General features: G+C 55.0%; 1 protein-coding gene across 4 annotated transcripts; it reads right to left on the reverse strand.

Moving 5' to 3' along the window:
• Nucleotides 1–6,174: 6,174 nt before the first annotated feature.
• Nucleotides 6,175–11,769, reverse strand: FGF8 (fibroblast growth factor 8). Of its 4 annotated transcripts, none has more exons than XM_024735022.1 (6): nucleotides 11,719–11,769; nucleotides 11,588–11,624; nucleotides 10,973–11,059; nucleotides 10,568–10,748; nucleotides 7,298–7,404; nucleotides 6,175–6,465 (listed from the first exon to the last, which is right to left on the reverse strand). In XM_024735022.1, exons 1-6 carry the CDS (start codon nucleotides 11,748–11,750, stop codon nucleotides 6,175–6,177), a joined length of 735 nt encoding a protein of 244 aa, XP_024590790.1. In that variant the 5' UTR covers nucleotides 11,751–11,769. The 4 variants fall into 4 exon arrangements, with proteins under 4 accessions (XP_024590790.1, XP_024590792.1, XP_024590794.1 ...); XM_024735024.1 differs by having other exon boundaries at nucleotides 10,568–10,715; nucleotides 11,719–11,750; XM_024735026.1 differs by lacking the exon at nucleotides 10,973–11,059 and having other exon boundaries at nucleotides 10,568–10,715; nucleotides 11,719–11,750.
• Between the last annotated feature and the right edge of the window lie 6 nt (nucleotides 11,770–11,775).

Genomic DNA, 11,775 nt, shown 5'->3' on the forward strand with positions numbered 1-11,775 from the left:
GGAGGAGGGGGGAGTACATGAGGGTGAGCCCTAGGGCCTGCGCAGATGGACAGTTAGTTCTTCAGGGTCAGCAAGAGACCCAGATGGGGAAGGGGGGCACTCAGAGGGACCTTACTGGCACAACCTCCTGCAGTAACATGGGACTGGGGGCTCCCTCGGAGTTCTTGCCAGCTCCCCATCTGTCTTGCTACCACTTACTCCTCCTCTCTCCAGCTCCTAATTCCCCTTCACTCTCTCCTGTTAAATCCTCTGGTTGCTATGGAAACCCAGCGGTGGGGAAGGAAGCAGAATTTTGGGAGGTTCTGAGTCGTCCATCCCAACAGGCTCTCTTAGATGCTCCTTTGTCCAGTTTAGGAGACACTTATTACGGCTTGAGAAAAAGGAGGTGAGCTTGTGCCAGATAGCCTTGAACCCTCTTTTAGTAAGACTGTGATGTCCAGGTGGGCTTAGAGGGTCACCCATCCCAGGACCATCCTCAAGTCTCCCTGACCTTCAGGCATTTCCTAAATCCTGACCCAAGTCCCGGATGCAGAGAACCCACAATGCACCTTCTCCATTCAACAGCCTCCACATCTACTCTCATTTTACTAGTTGATTACCAAGGTTTACTGAACACCTACGATGTGCCAGGCACTGTTCTAGTCACTGGATATTCCTCATAAGCCAAGTCAAAGTCCTTGCTCTCTTGGGAGGAATAGGCCAACCAAAAATGGGTAAATAAAAAACAAGATAATGTCAGATATTAATAAGTGTAATAAAGAAAAGAGAGCAGAGAATGACAGCAGAGACCTACAAAATGAGCAGTCAGCCCTCCAGCAACCTAAAGGAAAAGTACTTCAAGCAGAGAGAACAGCAGTGCAAAGGCTCTGAAGCATATGGGAGCCCGGCTTGTTTGAGAAGCTGGAAGGAGATGTGGCCGGGGTGCAGCGGATGAAAGGGAGAGAGGTTAAGCCATACAGTTAGATAGGCAGACAGGGCCCAGAGCATGGAGGAGACCTTTCAGGCCATGGAAAAGGAGTCTGAATTTAATTCTAGATATGGCAGAAGTAACATGATCAGATTTATGTTTTAGAAATTCTGGCTACTGAGTGCAGAAAGGATTGTAGAGGGATATGAGAGGAAGAGCAGTTAGGGGGCTGTTGCCATAAGCCAGACAAGAGCTGATGATGCCTTGGAGCAGGGAGGTGGCAGTAGATAAACAGAAGAGTAGATGGACTAGATTTGAGTAGTGTTCCAGAGGTAAAGGCGGCAGGATGAGAGGCAGGCGGAGGCTGAAAGAAGAGTCAAGGAGACCCCCAGGTGAAACCAACAACCCCCTTGTTTGCTGGGTGCATCCTCTTGGCCCTGAGATTGGTCAGGGATAGGAGGGAAGGGAGACAGTTGATGACAGTAAAACTCTACCCAAAGCCCACTTAAAGCTTTGGGCTCAGAAACTGGTGTATTTTTCCTATATCATCAGGACACACATCCTCTTGGTTTTCCTCCTACCTAACTCATGGGCCACAATATTTGCTGGTTCCCCCCCCTTCACCCTGACCTCTAATTGTTTGGAGGATACCAAGGCTCAGGCTTGGCTCTCTCCTCTTCTTTGGCTACGCTCACTCCCTAGGAAATCCATTCCATCCCCTGGCTTTAAAAGTTGTGAGTTGAATACTCCCAAATTTATATCTTCACATGAGACCTCTCCCTTGAATTCCAGACTCACATACAACTGCCTACTCAACATCTCCACTTGAATATTTATTTAGTCAGCTCAGACTTAACATGTCCAAAACAAAACTCCTACTCTTCCCCTCAAAATCTGCCCGTTCTAGAATCTTCTCCATCTCAATAAAGGGTCTCTCCATCCTTTCAGTCACTCAGGCTAGAAACTTTGGAAACCCCTAGACTCTTCTTTTTCTCTCACAAACCACACCCAAACCATCAGCACATCCCTACTTGCAAAAAATGTCCCAAATTCCAATCTCTTCTCACCACCTCCAATGCCCTATCATCCCTCGCCAAGATTACTGCAAAAACTTCGTAACTAGTCTCCCTTACCCCACTACTGTCTATTCTCAACACAGCAGCCAAAGCAATCTTGTTATTAACAAAACTTAATTCAGATCATGTCACTCTAGTGCTCAAATCCCCACAATGGTTTGCTGTCTCATTCAGGCTCAAGGCTAAAGTCTTTTCAATGGCTCTACATGATCTGCCCTCATCACCACTACTTATATGCTTCATCTCAGCTTCCATCATTCTCCCCACCCCACTACATCCATACTACACACACTACACCTGTATCCTGCCTTCACTCTGCTCTAACCACACTGGCCTCCCTCCTCTTCCCCTGATGCTATAAGCTTGTACTCGCTGGTCCCTCTACCTGGATGGCTCCTCCCCCAGATAGGTGCATGCCTTACCGCCATCAGGTGTCTGCTCCAGCATTAAGTTTTCAGTGAGGCCTTCTATGACCACCCTACTTAAAATTGCTACTACCTTACCCCACCTTCCACACTCATTCCCTCTATTTTTCTCTGTAGTGGTTGCCAGGGTCTGATAAACTATACACTGCTTGTTCTCACCCCACCCACAGCCTCCTGCTACAATTTGAGCTCCATAATGACAGAGTTTTTGTCACTTATTTCCTGCTTTGTCCCCTCTACCCAGAACAGAGCCTGGCACATAATAGGCACTCAATAAATAGTGACTGAATAAATGAATTAGAGTAAGACCTGCAGTCCTCAAGAGGCAGCCTGGGTCTGGGAGTTAAGACCTGATCTTTCAAACTAGCTTTCATGCCGGCTGTGGGACTTCTGGGCCTCGGGTTGTCTATCTGTAGATGGTGGAGAACTCCTGGGGTCCTTTGCTACAGCAGCTTTCTAGAAAGATGCTTGGCCATAGCTTCACCTGTTGCCATTCAGCTGAGGGTAGCAGGTAGGGATGGACAGGACCTGGTGGAGTGAGAGGAGAGACCTCTAGTGCATCCTTTCTAGTCAAGGCTTGGGTGGAGTCATCACTGGCTTTGAAATTAAAGGCGAGGTTCTGGCTTGGATTTGGCTGGGCTCTGGCAGCCCTGGGAGAGGGAGGAATGGGTGAAGAGGTCCAGGGCCCCTGCTGAGTGGGGACTAGTAGAGGCCTGGCCACTAGGCCTGGGCTCCTCCCCATGGAGAGTTGTCCCTGTGAGGGCCTCACGGGGACCACTACTGTAAGAAGAGAAGGAGAGGGGACGTGGGGAATCAGGGTGAGGTCAGAACTGGGGAGAAGGGAGGACTGGAGAGGGCATTCTGCGTGGATCACCTGGGGCCGCACACAGATCCTCAGATCCTCTGGGAGGCCAGGCCTCCACGCACACCTCAGCCGGCCCCCAGGGTCCTCACAGCCAGCACCCACTCCTAGACAGAGTGGCAGGCCTTTTGGCTGAGGAAAGCCCTGTCCTCCTCCCTTTTCTGGGCCTTGCAACAGCTCCCTGCTTGTTTTCCCCGAAATAAATGGGCTGAGCATATTGGGCCGGCAATAACCCCTTGAAATCAGTTGTTATCACAGTTAACAACCAGTTTGGCTTCAGTTCAGGCTGTTAACTATCAAACCGCTAAGTGCCGGTAATGATTGATTCTTGGCCAGTTGCAGCTTGAGTGGGCTGTAAAACCCCATTAGCGAGGGCTCTGTGGAGGCAGCAACGCAAAGATAAACAAGGTAGTGGGTGCTCCGGCCCAGCGCAGCCCCACTGCTCTGGGCTCAGCTCCCCAGGGTGCCTGGCTGGGGGTCCTGCTGGGAGTCAACCCCTTCCCAAAGCCTCAGGTCACCTCAAGGACAAGATCACCACCCTCCTGTCCACCTCTACTCCCCCATCAGTCATCTCTCCCTTCTCCATGAGGCAGGTCCGGCTCTCTGGACAACCCACCTCTTCTCTGTCGTCGCAACCGTGGCACAGCTCCACCCCACCACCCTGGAGTACTCAGGCATCCCCAGCCTGTGGGCTTCAGGGTAGCTTTGGCCTAGCCAGTGACCACCCTGGCCCAGCCTGGCCCCACTTTGTGGCCAGGATCACAGGCAGGGAGAGTCTGACATTCCATCCACCCCCCAGACTCCCTCCTACCCTGTGGTTTCCCCCAGGAATTGCTCTCAAACAAATGAAATGTGGGTAATTACTGGGCTGGGGGCTGGACAGGCGGCCGTGCAGATGAAAGCGTTTCCTGGACGGTCTCTTCATTTGCATGGCATCAGAAGCTGCTCAGAAGGTGTGACTTTTCCCACAGTGAGACCCCAGCTCCTTGCACAATAAAGCCAGGCTGCTCACCCAGAATTAATTAAAGGGGGAGGGGAGGGGATGGAGCAGAAGAGGAGGCACTAAGAGCTGGGGGAGCTGGAAAAGAGATGTCTAGAGCCCCCTCCCCACATCCTCCGTATCTATGCACCAGGAGAAACCTACTCTGTCCAGAGCCCTTCACCCCCATAGCAGGCCAGAAGAGGCCCCATGGTACCCCAACCTCTCCAAGGCTTCCCACTGAGCCCTAGGATTCCTGATCCATCTGGATGGCCTGAGCCTGGGATTTGTGGCTGCAACTCTTGGAGGCCCACGTGGTTAGGAAGCCTTGGGTTGCCCTCCACCCAAAGGACCAGAGGCCCAGAGGGAAGAGGTTTCTGGATTCGTCCAGTAACTGTGCTATGGGACCAGCCCAAAGAAGGCAGTGGAAGCAACCAGAATGAGAGCTCAGGTATGATGACTGGGCCAGCTCTGACCTCAGGAGACCTGCTGCCTCTGGGCTTGGGCTCTCTTCCGGGTGGTGTGATGCCAATCTCACCAGTCCACCTCCAAGAACCCACCCCTCCACCCACCACAGGCCAGTCCTCTTGCCCACGCCATGAATGACCTGCTCTACCATTGTCATAGCATGACCTGGTCTTCCTTCATCCATAGCAGTCCTTCTTCACAGGCTAGTCCTTCTGACTGACCAGCTGCTGCTTCTCCCCCTGGCCAGAGACGAGTTCTGCTCTAGGCCTGTGAGCTTCCCTTCCCGGCCAATGCCAGTTCCACTCCCTCTAGGCTTGGTCTCTCCAAGGTTGGCAGCCTCTCCCTGGACCACAGTCCCCTGGGGTCTTTTGCAGCGCCTGAGCTCAGCACCTTCTGCTCATAGCTTTCTAACCAGATATCCCAAAGTTAACACTTGTTTCATGTCACAACTGTCAACACCAGCCTTGGCAGCCCCCCTCCAACATACCTCCACCTTGGACCCCGGCAGCTGCTCTTTTCTTTCATTTTCTGGAGCCTGGTACTCAGAAAGAACTAGCTCTGGCATCTCTGATCTGTCTCCCACACAGACCGAGGCATACACAGAAAGGCACTTTTTAAAGGACCCACTGAATCCATGATTACAACTCCAGTCCTAGCAAAGTCATCATTTCTGGCCCAGGGGTGGCCTGGGGAAGTGTTAACAATGACTCCTATTAAAAGCCCATGTCTGAGAGGTCCCAGGACCAGCTAAGAGCCTCTTCTTGCTCCTTTCCCTGCTTCTGTCCTCCCAAGAAAACCCCTCCAGCAACAATGATAGGGACGGCCAACAGGTGTGGATCCTTAGGTAGAAGGGAGGCTGCAGTCAGAGCTGCTGCCTGATTTGCGGCATCTCTCAGCCGCCTGCCAGCTGGGGCAGCGCGGGGGGAGGGCGCTGACCCCAGGAGGACTCACTCTCCAACACACATTTTTAATACGTCAGTTAAATAAATATTTCAGTCATTTAATAGCAACTAATACCCAACCACCCTCCACTGACACCCGCCCTTGAAAGATCTGACCTAAAGTTCAGGCTCTTTCCTCCCTGCCCCCACCTGGGGGTGCAATGGAGCCCCTGGCGGCCTAGCAGTCTTGCCCTGCAGCTGCTGGGGTCTCAGGAGCGCCTCTGCGGGACTAGAAAAAGCCCCCCACCCCCAGGAAACCCCCGCTGGAATCCCAGTCTAGGCCACTCACTTGGCCTTCCTGAGAGTTAAGAAGTCAGACGCCACAGCCAAGTGGAATACAAAAATAGAGCCTCTCTTTTGTTTAAAAAAACAACAAAAAACCCAACAGCAAACAATTATCAACAACTAGGGCCCAGGGCTCCCCCAGCTCCTCCCCAGCCTTCAGTAGCGCAGACCTCATCCTGCACCAGAGGAAACCTCCGGCGCTGGGAGCGGCGGGGAGGGGCCGGGCAGGGCCTATCGGGGCTCGGGGGCCCAAGTCCTCTGGCTGCCGCGCAGACTGCGCGTGAAGGGCGGGTAGTTGAGGAACTCGAAGCGCAGGCTCTGCTCTGTGGTGTGATGGCCGCGGGGCAGTCGCTTCATGAAGTGGACCTCGCGCTGGTGCTGCCGAGTCTTGGAGCCCTTGCGGGGCCGACCCTTGCGCGTGAAGGCCATGTACCAACCCTCGTACTTGGCGTTCTGCAGGGCCGTGTAGTTGTTCTCCAGCACGATCTCCGTGAACACACAATCCTTGCCTTTGCCGTTGCTCTGCAGGTAGGGGGGGCCAGACACGGTGTCACCGGGCTCTGTCCAGACCCGCCCCCATCAGAGGCAGAGGGGAGGCGGCCCCAGACAGCAGGTGGGCACCCCAGCAGATGGCAGGGTGGGCAGCCCCACCCCCTGCCCGGGCACCCGCTCTCTAATCCCTGACAACTCACAGCCCACCCGGCAACTTCCTGTCCTCCTGGGTAGCAGTGACACATGGCTGTCTACCGAGGGGCTGGGCCCCAACACAGAGAGGCAGAGAGGGGGCCCAGCCCCTGCCTACCCTGGCCTCCTGCCCACCAGTCTGGCCCAAGCTGCTAGCACCCGTTTCCCCACCTGCCCCCCTCAGCTCCTCAGGATGCCGGCCTGCAGCCCCAGGGCTGCCACCCTATGGGGGAAGGAAGGCCGGTGAGGAGGTGCTGAACCCCAAGCCCCAGAAGCCCAGGAAGCGGGGAGCTCGAGGCTGTAGAGGAGCCGTGACTAATGGGGCCATTTCAGAGCTCCGCCGAGGGGCTGGGCCTGCGGCTTACTGAACATTCCAAATGCTGGTACCATGTAATTGGACATAATAGCAAAGCAATTTGGCGATTTGTTAAAAAGATATATGGAATTTACCAACCCCCCCCCTTCCCTAGCCTGCCTTCTTCCTCCTCTGCTTTTATAGCTTTTCATCTCTCAGCTTCCTCCTCCCTCACCTCCCCCACCATCCAATCATTAGGTAAGCCCAAGGTGGCCCTCTGTCTCTGCCCACCTTGTTGGGATCCTGGAGGAGCTCAGCCAGCCCAGCCTGCTCCCCAGGCCCCAGCCGCCCCCTCCCTTCCTTCTAAGACCTCACCTTGGCAATCAGCTTCCCCTTCTTGTTCATGCAGATATAGAGGCCTGTCTCAGCTCCTCGGACTCGAACCCGGCTCCCAAAGGTGTCCGTCTCCACAATGAGCTTTGCTGTCAGGGAATGTGGGGGGAGAGTGGTTATGAGCAGCTCCCTGACCCCCAGTGCTCCATGTCCCCATCCCAGCTGGCCCTTCCCAGAAGCAACTGCTCCAAGAGCCAGGTACCCAAGGCGTGGGCTCCAGCCACCAACATGCTGTGCAACCCTGGGAAAGTCAAGTCTCCTTTCTGGGCTTCAGACCAACCCCTTACCTGGGTTTACAGAAGGGGGGTGAATGAGATCATGGCATATGAACTGGTTTCTGCAGAGGGGTCTTGGAGCCATCAAACTGAAAAGACCCTCTTTTAAAACCAGACTAATAACTTTTATGTCGAGGCTTCAAGTAAATTTTAATTTGACTAGAATTCCGCTTCTAATCAAAGATCTCTGAGGATTCTTCCAACTCAGAATATTATATGCACATGCCTCACAGATCATTACAAATGTCTGGGGTACAGTGGTGACCTCCACTCCTGAGGTCAAACATAAAAGCACTCTCTCTTTTTTCTGGTGCCTCGGATTCTAACCCACAGCCTTGGCCACACCACCCTACCCCTGCTCTGCTGAGAAGCTGATAGGGATGAGACAGCTCTCCCTACACCCACAGCCCATGGCCGGCTGCTTTCCCAGAACCAGCTGGGAGGATGCTATCTCTTCTCCACGCTTCCCAGTCACCCCAGTCCCCAGCCCCAGTGTTCAGAAATCAACAACTCAATAATCTTTTCTCTCACCCTCCAGCAGCACTGGGCTTCTCACCCCAGTGACCAAACACTTTCTGTAGGTGAGGAGGAGAGAAAATCAGGTGTGCTTGCCTCTCACTGAGAGCCAGGAGACAGGGAGCTGAATTCTGTGCCTTCTTCCCACTCCCCTCTCCCCTTAGACAGCCAGCTTGCCACAGAAGCCCTGGTCCCTGTCCACTCTCTGCACAACCCCTCCCTTTGAGGCTGTCACCAAGAAGGGAGTGGGGACCGACTTAGCTGTTTGGGATGGGACAGAAGAGGCTGGGTCTCCTGCCCTCCCTACTGCAGCCTTTTCCCTCCTTGAGAAAGACGTTTGGGTACTCCCAGGTCTGCCTCCCAGCCTGTACTGACAAGGTGGCACCTTCTCTGTCCCTGAAACTAATGGGAGGTGATGGGCACAGGTCAGCAAGGCAGCCCTCACTGACCAGCCTGTGACTACCTGCCCCCCTTCACAGAAGCACAGAGCTGGGACCCAGTAGCCAAGTCCCCAGTCTGGCTCCAAGTCAGCCAGGGAAATGCAGCTGTCACCTCCCCTCCCACCCACCTCCTCTTGGACCCAGCCAGTCTGCTCATCCCTCTCCTGGTCTGCCTTCCAGGGCAAGGAGCAACTATTTTTAAGGGCCAGGAAGGACACCGACTGGAGAAGAGGGGAGGGGATTCCATTCTGGCCAAACAGGGCAGATAGGGATGGAGCCCTCTGTCCCTTCCTGGGGCCCATAAGGAAGCAACTGGGACTTCTCTGCTGTTCTCCCCCAGATTCTTCCTGTCCTGGCTATACACCCTAAGCCTTTGCTCTTGGGCCCTCCAGCTCCTGCTCACCAGGCAGGGACCAGGGAAACTGGGAAGCCTCCTATAATTGTAAGGAGAGAAGTGGGCATCAGACCTCTGATGTCTGAAGAGGAATTCCCCCATGAGCAGCTTAGCCTCTTCTTCCCTCCCCAAAACCCAAGGATGCTGGACCATTTGTTCCAATGGGAGTAAACCCAGGAGGAGCCAGGCATTCATTCCCTTTCCTTGGAAGCTAAGAAGGGCAGCAAGTAGCCAGTTTGGAGGGACAAAGGGATGGCAGGCTGGCCCTGCCAGCCCAGCGGGGGAGCTCGGCCACCAGGCAGGCCACCCCCAGCCCCACCCCACCGCAGAAAGCCCCCACTCTCCTTCCTGGATGGATCTGGGGAGCTGGGGCCGAAGTTTACGGCAGCTTTCCCGACTGGGCTTTTGGAAAGCTTAACATTTTCAAACCTATTCTTCCACCCCAGTGACAGATTTATCCCAGGAAAATTATGTCTCCTTCTCCAGCTTTGAAGGGAAGTCAGCTACGTCGATGCAGAAAAAATGCAGCGAGACATACTCGATCCCCCAAACTGGCTCGAGAAGAGGAGAAAGTATTCAGGAAATGTTAAAAAAGGTGAAAGTAAGAAGAGTTTTAATCGCTCTGCCAGACGCGGGGGTCTCTCCAGAGATTCATAGAGAACAATCTTGAACCTCTTTTTTAACATTTACAGACTTGCAACTCCTTTCAAACTCCACATCTGAAAAAAAGCCTCGTTCTTTTTCTGTTTTATATCATTCTTCATTTTTCTTCTTAGCTCTTAAAACGCCTCACCTTTTTATTACATTTTAATAGAGTCTTCCCCTCTCCTTTCATGCTTGTTTAACTTGGTCATTATTTAAAGGTTTTTAAACTCACAATAAACCCTCTCTAAAAACAACACCAGCAGCCCAGAGGGCTTGCTTTTCTCTTGGTACATCCAGGACTCTGGAAATTGGCCTTGTTTCAAGGAAGGAATATTGAATGCTTTAGAAATCAATCAGTCCTCAGCCTCTCTACCTCGCAGTAGCACCCTGTACTCACCACCCCACCGGCAGCCAGGAGCCCCACTCTGACTGACCGCCTGGGTTCCTGGACAAGTGCAGAGGGGAGGGCCCTTTTCTAGCCTAGTCCCCATGTGTAACTGACCCTTCTGATCAAAGTATTTAAAGGTTCACAGCAACACCCCCCCAAGCTGGGAGAGCTGAAGGGATTTCTCTCCCTTCTCTTTCCCACTCTCCTTTTGTGGGCCCTGGCGACATATCCTCTTTCAAGAGCTTCCCTTAAACCTGGGCCCCCTCCCCCTGAACCCTCTGCCTCCACCTGCAGTGGGGAGGGGTATGAAAGGGGGAGGTGGAAAGGGAGATTCCTGGATTCATTCATCTGCTGGGCAGGGAAGGGGCACCTGTGGGCCGAGTACTCCCCGAGGTCCCTTCCCCAACCTTCTCTTCTCCAGCTGACCCCCAAGATGCTTTTTCGCCTTAACTCCTTCCCTTCTGAGCTGGGGAGCGTGCAGGCCTCTGGCCAGCGCAGATGTGACTGGTAGGTCCAGTCATAGCAGGGCAGCCTGGGGAAGAGGGGCCCGTTCCACAGGCTACCTTTACCCCACTGCAGCGCAGCTCGCCTTACCAAAGGGGTCCCCGTCTTCTGCCATGGCGTTGATGCGCTTGTTGGCCAGGACCTGCACGTGCTTCCCGCTGGTGCGGCTGTAGAGTTGGTAGGTCCGGATGAGACGGCGGCTGAGCTGATCCGTCACCAGGCTCTGCTCCCTCACATGCTGTGTAAAATTAGGTGAGGACTGAACAGTTACCTTTAGGAAATTGAAAAATACACAACACGCCATTATAATGCTACTCTGCCCAGGGGCCCAAGTGGCCCCCATCACCCGGCACCTCCCTCCACTGCCCCAGGCAGCCGGCTGGGGTCCCCCCAACATACCAGCTCAGGCCACCCGCCCCCCACCCCCACCCAGGAAAGTCGGACAGACCCAGCCTAGCATGGATGAGCCCGGGATGGAGAAGGATCTGGACCCACCTGTTGGGAAACACCCTGGGACTCCCGGCCAGCTCGGAACAGGGAAGCGAGCTCCCTGCCCAGCGCAGGCCCCCCGCCCGGGCCTTCCTAGAAGAGCAGGGCGCTTTTAAGTCGGGAGGCAGCGCTGCCCGACCCCTGACATTTATAAAGACAAATTCACGGAGCAAATGTTGAGACCGCAGAGGACCTAGGCACCTGATCCTTCGGCCAGTCCCGCCGCAAGCCTCCCCAGAGAGCCGCGGAGAGGGTCCCTGAGACAGTCACCGTACCTCTGACAACGAACGCCCCCGAGCCCCGAATGCCTCCATCCTCGGCGGCCGGGTGTGTCTGCCCGCAGAGTTCCCCATCCACCCCCACCTGGCTGGGAGGCGTGGGAGACAGAGCTGGACTCCGAGACCTCGGGTTCTAGCCTCGCCACTCGCTGGCTGTGTGACCTTAGGCAGGCGCTACCTCTCTGTTCCTTAGTTCCCTCCTCGGGGTAGTTAGGGGTTGCATTTCTAAGGTGCCTTCCAGCCCGCCGCGTGGCCGCAGGGTCGGTCCTCTTGCCCCTGCCCGACCTTGCCCCCCGGCGTCCCCCGCCGGCTCCGGCCCCCGCCTCCGCGCAGCGCGCCTTACCTGGGCTTGGAGGCAGAGAACCAGCAAGTGCAACAGCCTGTGGGAGACAAAAGCGGGCGGGGAGAGAGGGGCGCAGGGTGAGCGGCGGGCGGGCGGGAGCGCGGCCGGGGGCGCGGGGCGGCGGTACTCACAGGCAGCTCAGCGCCGATCGGGGGCTGCCCATGGCGCGCGGCCGGGGAGCACGCACA

The sequence above is a fragment of the Neophocaena asiaeorientalis genome, unplaced genomic scaffold (assembly GCF_003031525.2).
Source record: "Neophocaena asiaeorientalis asiaeorientalis breed wild unplaced genomic scaffold, Neophocaena_asiaeorientalis_V1.1 scaffold240, whole genome shotgun sequence".
Classification (NCBI taxonomy): Eukaryota; Metazoa; Chordata; class Mammalia; order Artiodactyla; family Phocoenidae; genus Neophocaena; species Neophocaena asiaeorientalis.